This window comes from Sitophilus oryzae, unplaced genomic scaffold (assembly GCF_002938485.1).
Source record: "Sitophilus oryzae breed Bouriz unplaced genomic scaffold, Soryzae_2.0 scaffold_1395_pilon_pilon, whole genome shotgun sequence".
NCBI classification, from domain to species: domain Eukaryota; kingdom Metazoa; phylum Arthropoda; class Insecta; order Coleoptera; family Curculionidae; genus Sitophilus; species Sitophilus oryzae.
In genome coordinates this window covers 1,521,896-1,539,777 of record NW_022146054.1, presented here as the reverse complement: position 1 = coordinate 1,539,777, position 17,882 = coordinate 1,521,896, and the positions used below count along the sequence as shown (strand labels likewise).

Here is a 17,882-nt window from a genome sequence, read left to right as displayed (position 1 = left end):
TAGGCTTGTTGTAGCTTAGGCTATAAATGGTTTTGTCGATTTTTAAATAATATGGTCTGTCGAACTTGACCTATACAGGATTGTTCACCACATATGATACGGAGTATTGTAGCTAAATGATTAGATTTTTACAAATTGTTAGTTTTGGGTTCGTTGAAGGACTATTAGAGCTACAGTTTAAAAATATTTTTACAAGATACAGAGTTTGGGACACTCTGTATCTTGATCTATATAAATCTATTTGAAAAAATATAATCTATATAATAATCTATATATAATCTATTTGAAAAAATATCAAAGTTGTATTTTTTTAAACGGAACACCCTGTATATTATTACATTTTTAGTTTCTACGATTAAAATAAAGTTAAATTTTATTAAGGTGTATTACACTTAAACCTTACCGTTTTTGAAATATTTTCAATTTTGTGAAATTGCAGTAAAAATTTTAAGGCTTCATTTCTCCAAGAGTATCAAAGTTTTTAATACTAAATATTTACTAAAGTCTATTTATTGATCAGTTATTGTGTTGCAATAATAAAAATAATACTATCTCATACAGAGTGTCTAAAAATTTATTTTAAATTATTTCTAGCTTTAAACGGCAATAACTTGTTTAATTTAAATGGAACGCCCTGTATATTTTAGGAGAATCAGATGCACAATTTAACTGTCTATCAAAGTGTATTATACCACTTTTTACCTATCCTTTCAATTTTTCGTAGAAAATGCTTTTTCTTATAATTTATACCTCATTTATCAATATACCCATGGAATATTGACATTTTAGATTGTTTTTAAAGCAAAAAATGTACAAAAGGTACAGGCTAGTACTATTATCGTTTTTAGCAAAATGATAATATTACTAGCCCATTTGTATGCTAAAAGAAAACTATTTAAATCTTTTTAAAAGAGTATGCCATTAATTAAATATACCACCATTATTTCAGCCCAAATACTAATTAATTACATACTTACGTTCGTTAAGAAATTATTCTAAATAAATGTGGATTTGAATAAGAAATCAATATAACAATAAGTTATGAAAATGGATGTCTCTGTTGTTAAAAATAAGCATTTGCCAAAAAATTACTTGTTACTTTTGTTACTTTTTACCACACTGTCTCATACACATAAAACAGTCAGTTTTTTAGCATTTGGAGCAATTATTATTAATCAACGCAAACAGTCAATAATTAATGTAGTTTGAATACTGGAATCATATTATTAATTGGTTCTCTTTAACAAATATTTAAACATTTTTTAAATTTTTTAATGAAACCTTATTTTACCCTTGTGACTCTGGTGAACTTGGTATAGTGCCTATGTATGCCTCCATATTAAACAAAATGATACGTGTTAGATTGTGAAAATAAATTCATCATCATCATTGGTAATGAGGAAACATTTGATTAATTATGTTAAAAATCTGTAGAGAAAAAATAATATTACCTCATACTTAATAGAAATAAATATTATTAAAAATATACTTTTCAAAGTGTTTATATTAGGTATTTAACTAATCTTTGTATAAAGAAAATAATGCCATTCAACTATAGTTGAATAAAATGTTCCATAATACCACAAAACTGTCGTTTAGAATACTTGCTTGTTGACATAGTCTATTGCAAATACCAATCTTTTTATGGAATGTAAACAAAACGCAATAATATAGTACAATACCTTAAATATTTAAGAGTAATATATGAGTATATTATTAAACAATCAAAATTTACTGTTACAGAATAAATTTTAATATTATTTAATGCTAACAAATACCTACGAACTACACAAGCTTTTTTATTTCCCATTTACTGATTTTTTTCTTTGGCATATTGATTAATTTACTAAAAAAGTCATTTTTTCGAGAGAGTACTAGTTTTCTATATAATTGGCTATATCTAATTTTCTTTTCTTTCTTTTTTCAGTCAACCTCTCTGGAGTTGGGAGGGTTGATATGTCCCATTTTGATTTGCTCAAAGTTCTGGGAACCGGAGGTAAGTTCAACATATTAATATTTTTGACATCATTTGTGTATTTTGAGTAATTTTTTTTATATATTTTATTATACACTGACCGTATTTATACCGTTTGATATGTAAATTAAAAATCACATTTTTGTTATTTTAACGTTTGAAACATCCTGTGTAATGGTTTAAGAAAGCAAGGTATTTAGAAACCACTTATTTATATTAATTTTAACATTAAAATCATGTCTTTGCTTTGATCCTTATCAACACATCTATGAAATAGTGCTAATTATTTTTTTGTATCACTGCCATTATTGGACCAGAGATGGTTTAAACTCCAGAAGTTGATCGGTACTATGTTCAAATAAAGCAACATTAACCAATATAACTTCTGAACTTAAACCATCGTTTCTAGATTAACTGCCAAACAACAATAATTATCTGACTTTTTAATGACAGTGACATTACAAAAACAATAAACAATGTTTCGTAGTTGTGTTGATGAGGACCAAAATAATTCAATGCTAAAACTGTTATTAATTGTCTTATTCAAAAACGAATAATATCTCAAACAGAAAAAAAATGTTATTGAGAAAAATTAAAAAACAAATTATTCAGAAATGATGCACCTTGATGATAAAATGTTTTTTACATTCTTTACTTTGATAATTATATTCATTTCTTACTTGATAGAGAGTTATCCCGTGGTCTAAAAGGAATTTTTAAGAATGTCAATTATAAACTTGTGTATAGTGCTAATAATAAATTACAACAATTATTAGGTAATCCAAAAGATAAAACACCTCCACTAGAAAGGTCGGGTATTTATGAAATTTCTTGTAAAGATTGTAATCAGAAATATGTTGGGCAAACTAGAAGATCAATATTAACTAGATTAAAGAACATTTAGCTCAGATAAGATATGGTAGACCGGATAAATCTTGCGTTGCCGAACATATTGTTGATAAAGAACATTGTATAGATCTTAATAATTTAAAATTAATTAAACAAGTCTCAAATTACAAGCAATTAGATGCATATGAAAGCATCAGAATTAATAAATGTAAAGATAGTATGAACAGAGTCAACGGTCCAATTCCTTCAAGTTCTTTGTTCCTACTACTCTAGTGGCGGAAATTTAACTGTTACGCTCAGTTGGCTCTGACTCGGTTTGGCTAGATTTTGCCACGCCCACTCGGTGCCCACTGAGCGAGTATATAAACGCTCAACTTGTAGATTGTACTTTAGTTTATAATCATCTGCTGATGATGCTAACATGGTTAGCGAAACGCGCGTCCAGTGTAAAATAAAAGTGTTTTGGTGTATTGTGGTGATTTAGTGTTTTTATTTTGCTGTGTAACACCAAAGGTTCCAACCCTCAACTGTAATTCTTTACTTTGTTGCACAGGGTGCTTCAAACTTTCGCCAATATAAGAAAATGTTATTTTCCCTCGTATAATAGACACATGCGGACTTTTTTTCTAATTTAAAAAGAGGCTAAAAAGTCAAATAATTTATCTACAAATTGCTTAAAAATCATCACAATCGGCCCACTAGATGAAAATATACTGAACTTTAAAATATATGAAAATTTTAAGGTGTCCATTTTTCGTTCTATTTTTTATATTATTATATAAGTTATTTTTTGTTTTTATTTGTTTAGTTATATTTTTAGTAGTCAACATTATAGATAATATTCTTTGTCTATATTTATCGCTGACATTTTTGACAGTGACAATGAAAGCTGATGATTGATTTAAAGTCGGTGTCAAAAGTTATAAGACTACACTTTTTATTTAAATTTTACTACATTTAAATTTTTATTGGTTTATTTTTGAAATGCTTAATAATTTTTTTTCTAAATTTGTTTTGACGATGAGCTCTTACTGTGGAAAGCTTTGTTGAAGGGCATAGTATGACTCGAATTTGTGATAATTCTATGCCTACTGCAACGATGTTTTTATAAAAATTAAGTTTACAATCTACACTGTTTCGTAAGGTGTCGTTCACAGCTAAATAAATATTTTGTCTGAACGTAATTATAAATAGTACAAACATTGAAATTGTTATTATTTATTAAAAAAAATATCAAGTTTGGGTACATTTGAACAAGCTTTTTAATAAACAATGATAAAAGTAAATTTATCATTTGCATCAGCATGTGATATTAGAAAAACAAAACATGTTTTTAAGTGAGAAAGTTATTTTCGCTCACGAGTTCAAGATATTTTTTAATCTTGCCACATACCTAACTGTATGGCGTACAAACCGTGTTCTACACGCATTTCATGAACATCGCTCGTTATTAATTATGTGATGATTTGAATTAATTATAATTGTGCAGCGAAAACTGTAACGAGGTTCTATTAATTATAAAAATTAGCTAGTGTAATTATATACAGTGTGACCCAGTAGGTGCTTATTTTTTATCATTAACTTTATGGTACAAAAAAAAATAATTTAAATTAGGTCTTGACTAATAACATTCTTAATTCATTACATAATTTTTATACATAATAGTAGTTCTTAAAATGAGTGCTTTCAATTCTGCCATTAGTTGTTTCTTTTCTAACTTGACTTCTTGATAAATACATTTATAATTTTGAAAGTAATATCATCATCATTTTCAGCTTACTCCCTCACATACTCTCTTTGCAGTTGGGCCAATTGTTATCTATTTTTGGCTATGCGGGCCCAATATATCCCTGCTAATTTCCTAATATCATGGTCCCATCTCAGGTTTGGTCTTCCTCTAGGTCTCTTAATTAGTGGGTAATTTCTCGTGGGTACCAGTAATTCTTGTGGTCCATCTATTGTCAGTTCTTCTTGCCAGGTCTCCTGCCCATTGTCATTTGAGTGATTTGACACTGTGGATGGCATCTATTACATGGGTTTTTTGTCGTATCCGTTCTATTATTTTACAGTCTCTCTTGGTTATTCCCAGCTAGTGATGTAAAATTTCCAGAAATATATTTCCTGAAACATTGGAAATATATGGAAATATTGGAAATATATGAAATATTTTAAAAAAAAAAGAAAAACTGAAATATTTATTTATAAAAATCATAACAAAACATCGCAAAACACAAAATGCTTATACATAAACACAAATAAAGAGTTATTCTTCAAATTAAAAAATAAATTAAGGTTAAATTTGCACAAAAAAAATTATTTTTGACACACTAGTCGAGCAAGAGGCATATCTTTATCGCCGTCATCAGCATCACACTCAATAACATCTTCTTGCCAGTCTACTTCCTCAAAATCTTCAATAGTATCGGAAAAAATTTTATCTATTGCCGTTTCCTATTTTATTCAGCAAGTTTTCATTGTGGGGTACATAGAGTAGCTTAGCGGCTCTATCATTAGTAAGCCTGTTTCTCTTTTTTGAATGAATATGACTAGAAACGCTAAAACTGCGTTTGTGACTGCGTTCCGTGGCAGCCGAAGATGCTGGCATCATCAACATTCATGAAGCTACTTGTGATAATGAAGATGAAGAACACAGTCCTTTCCACCAGGAGTCTGGGTTATCAAAACAACTTTTCCATATGAAGTTATTTCCAAATAACTTGCCACTTCTACAACGGTGATCTGCTATTTCATCTATTATTTCTTGCTCCTTTATATTGAGTTTATTTTTTGATATATTAAGTATATGCATTCTATGGCAGAAATAATTTGGGTTTCATCAAGTTCAGAACCTTGTGATTTTTGATTTAGTAATTCTGCAGCATAATGAACGGGTTTAATAACAAATTTTTCTCTTTTGTCAACACACTTCAACAATTCGGATTTTTCTTTGTCATCAAGTGAGGACAATGCAAGATTATTCTGAATTACCCTTCTAATATCACAAAATGCTTTTACAGCAAAATGAATAGTGCTATAATCTCCTTCTACAATTTTTAACCATTTGCCAATAGGTTCAAAAACGTTAATTACGTAGGAAATTTGGGCCCAAAATACTTCGTCATCTAATATCCACTGCTTAACATTTTTATCAATCATTTGTGTTGCTTCTTGTGGCATTCTAAATTTGAATATGATTGAATTTCTCCCATAAGTACTCCATGCTAACCTCGATGCTAACTTAACTAATAGAAAGTAATATATCTCATAAATTTCACAATGATTAGTAAATTATTAAACAAGTCTGTTTGAGTAAATTTGCGAATATTAGATGACATTAATGAGATAATAATAATGTATTCCCCCATAAAATTTTCAATTCATATTAATTAAAGCTCATAAATTATCATGTTGTTGGTGGCCAGTATACTATTAAATACCATTTAACTAAGATATTTTGTGTAAATAAGATATTTTCTTTTTTATATTGTCTTCTATTTTTTTTATCAAAACAACTAGCAGTACACACAGTTTTTGACGCATTGTTGACGCCATAATTGTCAAAACATTACATTATTTGTATTTTCATCATGACCTAGTTATTTCTAGAGCATTCATAAAGTATATTTCATGTTTGCACGAACTCTTATAAAGAATTGTTTATCTTAGCAATAACCTTGCTCAGTTACTTAACAATTACTTGCTTTTTTCTTTGGCAAAATAATTATTGTTTGTTGTTTCTGTTTTATCGTGGCACTGGCACTGTGTGTGTGTAACCGAGATACATGTAATGTCAACTTTCCGAGGTTCAATACACTTTCTCACAGTTTTATCGTCATTTCTGGGTATTTCTACCGTCCAGAAGGAATTTTAACCTGTTTAGATATATCAAGTTGGTAAATATATTGTCGAAATGTAGTAACAGACGAATGGATATAATAATAATACAGCTAAATAATTAGCTATATTATGTTAATAGTATTTTCAATAATATAGTATCTTTCTTAAGTGATACTTATTTCCATGTTTTATAAATGTACATGGTGAGTTAAAAGCTGTTTCAAATGATATACAGTATGTTAAGATATTTTAGCACCAAACTGACGTATTAGTTCCCATTTATATACTGAGACATCAGCAATGATTGGAAATAGTTGGTTATTCTGATTTTGCTCGTTTGGTTGGCAATACTTAAATACTTACACAGTAAATTTTTATCAAAGCCACCCAATGATTTTTCTGTCGTATTTTACCGTTAAAAGAACCATATGAAATAATACTGCGAGTATCTGCGAAATCGTTAAAAAAATTGACTATTTAAAAAAAACGAAGAGAAATTATTTTATATTTTAGAAGGTTTGGCGTAGGACTTTGAACACCCTGTATGATTTAAGATTACGATATTTATAGCAAATAAGTACAGATGATCTAAAGTAAATACCCAATATAGTTATGATTTCAGGGCAGTTCTTGTATTTTTAGTAATTTTTTTTAAGAAAGACTGAAAAATATATACATTTTTTTTATTTATTTATTAATATCTCTGAAACTACCGAAATATATTTAGTCATATCTTAGGATTATGCAAAGTGATCGGAAAGTAATGCAATAATATACAGTGTGTTTCATTAAAAAATCATCCCGATCCATTCACATTTTTTTGAGCCACCCTGTAGAAGTTAATATATTTTTCTGAAATACATCCTAGTACATAATTTTGGTTAGCACTTAAACAAATTTCCCTAATTTAAATTTGCTAGAATAAAAAAGCTACCGATGGCCGACGCACTTTTGCCAGACACTGTATAGCAATAGTTATACTTTATTGAGAAGCTACGAAACTTTAAAAATAATAGCGATAACTATTATTTATGAAGATTTTACAATTTTAACAATGTAGGGCTGAAAGATTTCCCCTATTATTTTACTATGCTTACTTATTTTGAAATTCCTCCACTGGGGAAATACGTTGTACCTTGACCCAACTCGTAAATTTTATTGCTAAATATTTTTTGCAATTGTTAGTATTGAAGGATCCTTATAACCACATTTTACCACAGGCACTTGTAGTATTAACACAGATTATACAGATTATAATCTTTGTTTTTCTTTATTGTTTTCGTGGTTCCAATTTTCGGAATCGGGCACTAGTTAGGTGACTAGTTTGCGCACATAGCACGCCCACTTATGGCCTCTAAAATTGTGCACAGCGCCTGACCGGCACAGTTATTACAGAGATATCGGAAAACCGAATAGCGTCATCCAGTATTTACGCGTACCTTATCATGGTTACGATATGCGCGAGTCAATTTTAACGCAACACCCGCTAATAACGTTACCGCCTGACGTAATTTGCGGATCAATTACACCAAGCGCTCTTTCTAAATAACCTCTGATAACGTTTAAAAATTGCTTAAATGGGCATGTGCGGGTATTTGACAACCGGAGCCGGCCGGCGAGATCTTTTATTTTAGGTTATGTTTGAATTGTTTTGAATTATTGCTTTAGTTTTATTAGGTAATTTGATATTTAAGTAGCTGGGATTAGTTTAGGGTCCAAAATATGGATTCCACCTCTTCCAATACTAAAGAACCTATAGAGAGTCTTAGGTTTACAGCAGATGACGACTTAGCCCTTCTAAGAGAATTTGTTGCTTGTTGCCCTAAACCCACTGGCAGACGTTGAACAATAAAACACAGGAAATAAGCACTTTAGCCCTTTAGTTTTAAAAAATACCTACTAAACAAAACAATTTCAAAGTTTTAAATTTAAAGTTAGGTTAAGTTTAAATAGCACACGCGACGCGATCAGAATTCTTTCCGATCCGATAACTATAAATGAAGAGAGTTAATACCACCTCACGTAAAGGAAATAACACCTGGCCTTATTAACGTCCATGCACGCTATTCAGTTTAGCGATATCTCTCTATTACGCTGTTTATTGTTATTTTACGCGAGTTTATTTTTGCGCACAGGAAATTTGACTCGTTTGCACATCGTCATAAAAAACAATTTTCGTACCACGAATTAGGGACAAGATTTTTATCTGTACACTTATAGGATACGTAATCTGTGGTGTTAAGAAGTAAATTCATTTAGACAAAAATAGCAATATTATGTAACGATATTTTAAAAAGAGAAAAAGTAACTTTCCTTTCAAAATTGTTAGGTATACAGGCACATCCTTCTTAATAGGCATAGCGGATAATAAAGTCAATGACTTAATTGTTGATTTAATTTTTTCAATTACTAATTCCACACCGCTATGTTTTTGCTTTGAATTTCTCCGATGAATCATATAACCTCATTCATAATTGCATTGCTTTCATTCATGATGTGGTTACTGTAATATTATTTTTATTATTATATTGGGCGTATTTAAAATTACCGTAAAGTTCTGAATTAGTATCCATTGGCTCATTATTTGTTTCAATGTTTAAAATTTTGTGGTCACCTAGAATGAGCTAAACAAACTGTTTCTTCAACTTGAAATCTATTTTCTTATTATATCAATATTTCATGGAGTAGATCTATAGCTGAATGTCCAGGCCTGTCGTACGCTGTCTCTAATGGCGCCGTCACACGGGTGGAAATGTAAATACGCAAATGTATAGACAGATACGCGGAAACAGACGACAGGACGAGCTGTGCGTCTAGCGTACGACCTTTAGAATACCTGTTTTGGTCTTCTGAGTCCGGTATTTTCTTTGTTAATATAGGTTCGTTCCAACCCGCATGTTTTGTACAGTTATGAGACTTGGTCAGAAAATAGCATCAGATTGAAACACCTCTTTCTCATTAACACAACGACTTTTAATAATAATACTGTTTTAGTTCCAAACAATAAACGTTCACTGAGCTAAAAATACTTTCATATCCAAACCAACTACGTTTTTGGGCTGAACAATCCCTTTTTTCTGCCAATTTCTTGGTATGTAACTTTTCTCCATATCTGTAAATATAAAACGATATTTTCTTGCTAAATTTCCAATTGCGTTGATCTATTTTTAGTTACTAGTTGTCATACCTCACAGAAAGCTTGTTGATGTAGGTTAGGTTAGGCTGCTGGAGTTTGGGATCATGTTTGATGAATTCCGAGTGATGGTTTGAATTCCCTCACTCGGTGGCATTGGGCCCATTGCGATACCCCTGTACTGTTGTACTAAACCTTCCTCTCATTATTTCTTTGCGTTAAAGCACTTCCAGCTCTTTGCAAAGTTCCCGATGTCGCTGATGTTGGCTTCTGCTGCTTCCTCTAGTCCCTCCAAAAAATCTTGCACTAAAGTTTTAAAACGTCGGTATTCCAGTGCCGGACAGTGCTCTAGCAGGTGCTGTATGGTTTCTTTTTCCTCTCCGCATTCTCTGCAGTAGTCAGTAGAGGTAGAAGGCCGATTCTGCGCCAGTGGCGGTGGCGGTGGCGGTGGGAGCGCACAGCGCATGCGCGTAAATCAGCTAGGAACATGTAAAATAGGCTAATAAACAAGAATAAACGGGTTTGAACCGCTTTGAATATGTACCCTGCTTTAAGGCACACGTGATCGTCTTGCCCGATGAGGGATTGGCGTGCATTTTGCTGCAGTGCAACGGTGCATACCCAGTGCATACGGTTTGGAACAAACCGTATGCACCTATCGCGACGCGTCGCGTAAACAGCCGCCGACTATAAAGTGCACTGCAAAATATTCACCTATTTAACGGTGTTCGGAGCCATTTTAAGTGGTTTATTGGGAAAAAGGAAATAAGATGTGCTCGAGAATAAATTAACGACGCTCTAGGGAAATTGTATATCTTGAAAAGCGTTTTATGCGATTTTATCTTTTGAGGCCTGGTTTGGAGGGTCTTAATTTATTTAAACGAGCTTTAAAATAAATTGAATTAATATTATTATTTAAAACGATATATTATTTAATACAAAGTATACAATTTGATGTTCTAAGTTACTTATATTAGGCAATTATAGATACCAACCATAATTTGATGGATTATTAACACTTTTTAACACTCTGGGAGCACCCATAACCATGTTAGCATTACAGTAAAAGTAAGATAATTTATGCATTTTAAAATATTTTGCAGAAATTTATTGTTTACCATTTACTTTTTCCAAAAGTGTTATTAACGTTAATATGCGAGTTGTAATGTTTGTTTACTTCATATTGGACTTTAGAACAATTTCAGTTTGAACACTCAATTGTTTTGGTACGAAAGCTAAATAAGACGATATTATTAAGGTTTCAAAAAGTTTTTTATTTTTAATTTTTTGTTTAAATTAACACATGAACATTGGTAAAGCGTTTTTCAAGAAAAACGCTTTACAAATGTTCTTAAAAATAAACAAAATACATTATTTTTATTTAACCTTTCGATGGCTGTAATTTCTTCGGGTAGTATTTAGAGCTCATGTTCATAGGAACTTTTTGTTTTATTTTTATCTGTAAAATCGCATACCGAAGTTAGATAAAAAAAAATTTGACACCCTGTATAATAGAAACGTATGAATTTTTCATTGAAAAAATAAATTTAAAAAATAGATTGAAATAGTTTTAGAAATTAATATTCTGAATTTTGATTCTGACTGATTACAGTCGTTTTATTTTATTTATTCAGTAATCAATTTATAGAAACATTAAATTCAGCGGCGTATTTATTGTTCTCCTTAGCAAAATAGAGAAAAATATTATTATTTAATTCAAACGAAACATCAAAGTAGTTAAATGTAATGGCGTTATTAAGCATATAGTTGTTTGTTGTTTACTACGTTTTTTTTTTCAATAATGAGTTGTAGCAATAATAAGTTATTAGAAGAAGATAGTTGTTTACTAAATCTCAGTTGTATTAACATAATTACAGTGATATAATAACTTGTTTATTAGATAGGAATAAAAATTATGTTGGTGTAATATATCAATTCTAAATAAACAAGTATCAAATTTAATTTCTTTCTTAATGTTGCTGTATATATAAAAATATTAATTATTTTTGGATAACAACCCTGTAGTTCTTTATACATTTTTTATATGTTAAAGATTACTTTTTACTTGTATCGAAGACCTGTAGGTAGGTTATTTTAACCAAGCCTAACCAAACCAAACAATTATTTATTTTCATTAAACATATTCGACTGTCTGTGAGAAAATTACTATCACAAATTTATAAAGTGGGATATAAAAAACATATGGTACAATTTTTAATAAATGCATAAATATCAAAGTATACGTTTTACCTAATATAGAATTTTTTAGAATTTAGAACGAGTGGGAGGGGGGTTAATCACTGCGACCTTACAGATCCATTGTGTCCCCCTTTCTTGAGTCATAACTCATCATACAGTCCCAGGGCTTTGACAAAAGCCAGTATCTGGGACGGTTTTATAGAGGGTAGTTCTCCATCTCCAATATCAGTCGTACCAAAATTCATGGCACGAATGGTTGTCGTCTCGGCGCACTCAGTGATGAGGTGTACTGGTGTTTCCCCATCTTCCCCACAGAATCTGCATTCGCCGTTTCTTCTTAGGTGTTCATTGAGGAGATCAACTTCTTAGGTGTTCATTGAGGATAATCTACTGAGGTGTTCATTGAGGAGACAGTGTCCTGTTAAAAACCCCGTGACAATCCGAAGATTGTTCTTACTTAAACCCAGGAAGATCTGTGATTTTTCTTGATCATAAGCCCTCAGAAACTTCTTCGAGTGTCTTAGACCGTTGCAAGATTTCCATTCCAGGTTGCGGATGGAATCTTCCAAGTTCTTGAGTTCCGCCTTGAGTTGGTTACCACTTGGAAAGCAGAACGGTTCTGGTCCAGTTAGTGGAGTGTTCGCTCCTTTCCTAGCTAGATTATTTGCTTTTCATTGCCTTCTATCCCTTGGTGAGCAGGCACCCAGAGTAGGAGGACTTTGTTTTCTTTGCCTAATTTATTCAGCTTCTCTATGCATTCTTTGACCAATTTCGAATTGATTGATACTGAGTTGATCGCTTTTAACGCTGCTTGACTATCAGACAAGATGGCTATTTCTTGTTTTCGATAGTTCCTATCTAAGATAAGTTGTACGCATCTTTGGATAGCGTAGATTTCTGCCTGTAGGATACTAGGGTAAGTGCCCATTGGTTCGGAGTATTTAGCTCTCGGCCCAAACACTCCGATCCCTGTTCCCGTATTGGTTTTGGAAGCATCAATATACCAAGTTATGGTATGGTCTTTTAACTGCTGGGCAAGCGTTTCGCTCTTCCAATCCTTTTTATTGCTCAATACTACATTGAGATGTTTCTCAAAGTTGTACGTTCTTGGCATATCGTCCACTGGGAGTTGCTGGAGTGGTATTTCCGTTTTGAGGGTGTTCCAAGCCCCTGATCTGACAATTCTCCCAGTACTAATTCCGTTAGTGACCATTCTAATCATTGTCGCATTGGCATCAATGACAATGTGCAGTGGTGTTAGATCTAGAATGACCTCCATTGCTGCTGTTGGACAGGTTCTCATGGCTCCTGTGATGCAAACGCATGCTAGTCTCTGGACTTTGCATAGGTTTAGCCTTGCCGTCCGTGGCTCTAGTTTTGTGTACCTGGCAACTGCTCCATAAGTAATCATGGGTCTTACTATCATGGTATACATCCAGCGCAAAATGTTAGGGGAGCAGCTCCATCTATTTCCGGCCAGTCTTCTGCATATCATGAGAGCCTTTATGGCTTTGCTGGTAGTGTTCTTAATATGCCTGTTCCACAGGAGTTACCTAATATAAAATTTAATTATAAAATATTAATAATTTTTTATAGTCTCTTTATATAATATTATAAATTTTGAACAAAATTCTGAGATTTTATATTATCTTTAAACAATTGTTGTTTATTTTATTGTCCTTTATTAACAACCACCTTGGAACTCCTCTTAGAACTTTCTAAAGAAAAGCCTGGGGTAAAGCTCAACAGATTTTTCTTAATTAGAATTTTTCCGTTGTTTGTTCTTTTTTCATCCCGAACAAACTTTCTTTTATTAAAAAAAAATCAACTACGTATAAACTAGAAGTTTTTCGTAGCTCAAATTATAAAGTTTATGTATACTGCAACGTTTTAATTCGTGTATTTTTTAATTATAGGTAACGGTGCAACATTTAATATATCCTTGTACTTTTTTTTATTAATTATCAACGAAATTATAGTTGTTTCCGAAAAACAGACTTAAAACCCTGTTTCTTAGGATGTGGTCTTCCCCTTTGTTCAACTAAATGTAGTTGATTTCAGTTGATTACATAGAATAATACATAATTCGATTAGATAAATTGATACAGAATATTCGATTACATTAACAGAAAATGAATACTTCAACTTGGAGGAGTCCTTTATGGCATTGTAGTCATTTTAGAGACTTCATTATCTACAGGATAGAATCGAGTGAAATTATATTTCGTGATTATTGTTTTCATAAGTATAATTCCTTCTGAATCGTACACACTCTTTAATTTAATCATTCTTTATTGAAAATTAATAGAATATTTTACTCAAGATATAAGCAGTAAATATTTAATTATGATACAAGTATATATTTATATCTCGTGTTTAATAATCTGTATGATGTTTTTATTTTTCATTTCAAATATCCGTTTTGTACGAAAGATGCTAATGCATACACAAGAAATGTTTTGAAACTCTGTTTTCATTATACCTCAGGGAGCTACTTTAGCTGTTTTTTGTTACAGAAGAGTGAAGTAAAAACACATTTTAGAAAGGGCTTTAGCTTTTTGAAATTTAAATAATATTTTTACTGCCTCCCGTCAGGCATCATAAACTAATTTGAAGTGAACCTATAACATTTTATTATAGGTATTAAATAAATAACTTTATAACAAGATAAGGGTGTAAGTAAGGCGTTAATTCCTCTACTGTGCTCAATATTCCTTTATAATGTGACCAACAATTATGGCCCAATGTTCAATTTATTGTCCCATGTCTGGTAGTTTCAGGTAGTGTTATTTAAGAGGACGAATTTCAAAAGTATACTTTTGGTTTTAGTTGTTTTGAAGACCTTTTTAACATTATTAATATCTACTTTGCTATAATAGCAAGATTAGGTTAGGTTAGGTTGCTGGGGTTTGGGATTCCTCTTCATTCACCTTCCTCTCATTCTTTCTTTTCTTGCAAAGTTCTCGATGTCCCTTATGTTGACTTCTGCTGCTTCCTCTAGTCCCTCCAAAAAGCCTTGCCGTAAAGTTTTAAAGCGTCGGTATTCCAGTGCCGGACAGTGGCACAGCAGGTGCTCTATGGTTTCTTCTTCCTCTCCGCATTCTCTGCAGTAGTCATCGTTTGAAATCTTCCATCTCATGAGGTTTACCCCCGTGGGGCAGTTTCCAGTGATAACACCTACAATAATGCTTACTAGGTTCTTTTTTTGTTCTAGTAGTTGTTTTGTCTTTTTGCTATCTACCACTGGCCACAGTCTTCGAGCTGTACTGCAGTCCTCACGGTGTTGCCACGTCTTTTGTTGCTTGGACTTAATGGTAGTTCGTATAGCTTCCTTCAGTGTAATGATCGTCACAAGTGGTGGCCCATCTGACACGGCCTCTTCCCTGGCCTCCTATTTGGCGAGTCTGTCTGCTTCTTGGTTTCCCACCACATAGTTGTATCGAATTAATTAAATTAATTTAATTGATTAATAATTTAATTAATAATGTAATTTAATTGTTTAATAATTTAATTTAATTAATTAATGATTTAATTTAATTAATTCGATACAAGTAGTATTTAAGATAAAAACCACTCGAAATTTGTTCATTCTTTTCAATACACATATTTACGAACACTGAAAGGCAATGAAACAATAACCTTAAATTATAGTTTTGATCAATTGATCATAGATGGCGCAATATTAGTTTTCCAAATTAAAGTTGGTAAAGAAATATTGTTTTATTGAAAAAAGTATGGCTATAGATCCTTTTTTAGTAAAATCAAAAGGCGCAATTAAAATTTGCAGGGAATGATAGAAGACATTGATTATAAACTATGTGCATAACTTTGACCTCGAATAACTTTTAAAGGAATGTTTTTATGGAAAAAGAGACCTTTTTTGTAGAGAGTAAAATTTTGTATTAGAATATGTCTTTATCGAAGCTGTAGGTTCATTTGCTTTGGAGATAAAAAATAATAAAATAATATAAGAAAAAAAGATAGAAAAATTACAAGAAAATGCATTTTCTAGGGAAACTTAAAGAGATAGGTAAAAAATGGTATAATATAATTTGATAGACAATTAAATTGTGCATCTGATTCTCGTAAAATATACAGGGTGTTCCATTTAAATTAAACAAGTTATTGCCGTTTGAAGCTAATAATTATTTAAAGCAAATTTTTAGACACTCTGTATAAGGTAGTATTATTTTTATTATTGCAACACAATAACTGATCAGTAAATAAACTTCAGTAAATATTTAGTATTAAAAACTTTGATACCCTTGGAGAAATGAAGCTTTAAAAATTTTACTGCAATTTCACAAAATTGAAAATATTTCAAAAACGGTAAGGTTTAAGTATAATAAACCTTAATCAAATTTACCTTTATTTTAATCGTAGAAACTAAAAATGTAATAATATACAGGGTGTTCTATTTAAAAAAATACAACTTTGATATTTTTTACTTATTTGGGACACTCTGTATCTTGTATAATTTTTTGAAATTGTACCTCTAATAGTCCTTCATCGAACCCAAAACTTACAATTTGTAAAAATCTCATCGTTTAGCTACAATACTCCGTGTCGTATGTGGTGAACAACCCTGTATAATAAGGAGTAGGAATTGGAGAACAAGTAAATTCTTTTATGAAGAATAGATGTTTCTCAAAATGTTAATAATAAAAAAGGGCTTCCTCTTGTAAAGACTATGGAGGGATATGCAGTGGATAGACTTGTTAATTTAATTTTTATAGAAACTAAAATCCAAAGGCACTACCCCAGATTTATTTACAGTGTAAATAGCTCAATCTGGATGTCTGTCATAAGAGTGTTAAATTAATAGACGGATTTGCATCAAATATTACTCCTGCTCGCCTCATTTCATCTGCACGTGCACGTAATTGGCTCGAAATGCGTTAAAAATATGCTCCCGTCTTCTGTCACATTATCTAGACCACTTTTTTCTTCGCGTTTTTTTCACATGAGTGCGATCTGCGCGTCGTTTCACAGTCCGCTAAACGACTGTTAATTTTAGCGGTCTTATTTATGGAAAAATTATTTAGGACAGGAAATCCCATGCATTGGAAATCTAGAAATATCGTACAGCTGATACACGCGTGTGTTTATATCTGTTTTATATTCGTATGAAACGGTATAATGTTTGGACGATTTTCTTTTGCGCTGTATTAATGTCGTCTAATTATATTTAACAAGCCGTATTAATACAGATATAAGTTATTTAATTTTTAAGAAGAAAACGTGTTTCGTAACCTACCGCATTGAGTTACGGTTAGGTTAATGTCTTTTTTCGAGAAATGTTTTTACATAAATTAATAGAAAACAGTAACTAAATTATACGCTTTATATTTTTTGACATTTTTCCATAAAGCATAGAATTCTTTTTTCGTGAGTGTGAAATGTCTAAAAAAATGAATTTAAAAAATAACGTTAAATAAAAACACTTTTTGTTTGTGTTAAAAAAGTCAAAATTAATTTAAATTTTTTCTCGAAATTTACAATAGGAATTTAGAAACCGATCCAAAAAATTCCCAAGTTAGCTAATAAAATAAATATTGTTTATTTATTTTCAAGTCGTACAATTCCAAATAATTTGTAAGAACAATAACGATAATAAGATAATGCCAAATTTATTAGAGTAAAAGATAAAATAAGAATAAAGGACACAAACAATAATTGAGACCTGGAAAGAAGCCAAATTCAGAATTGAGGATAAACACAATTCTGCTTTTATTCTGCAGGCCGTAGTGAATTCCATTGACCATTGCGTTTTTCCTGCGACACTACCGGGTGCGTCTCAACAGTGGCTCACTCCTATAACTTTTTTACTTTTTCAGATAAAAAAAAAGATATTTGGTATGTTAGTATATGAAATAAATTAGGATTAAT

The 17,882-nt window shown here is 31.3% G+C and overlaps 1 protein-coding gene across 2 annotated transcripts in view; it reads left to right on the top strand.

Moving 5' to 3' along the window:
- The window catches only part of LOC115875734 (ribosomal protein S6 kinase alpha-5-like), a 276,844-nt gene that overhangs the window by 53,527 nt on the left and 205,435 nt on the right, over window positions 1-17,882 (top strand). For both annotated transcript variants that reach the window (XM_030891246.1, XM_030891247.1), the window contains exon 2: window positions 1,928-1,996. In XM_030891246.1, the coding sequence (XP_030747106.1) occupies window positions 1,928-1,996 (69 nt within the window). The remainder of the gene's footprint in view (window positions 1-1,927; window positions 1,997-17,882) is intronic.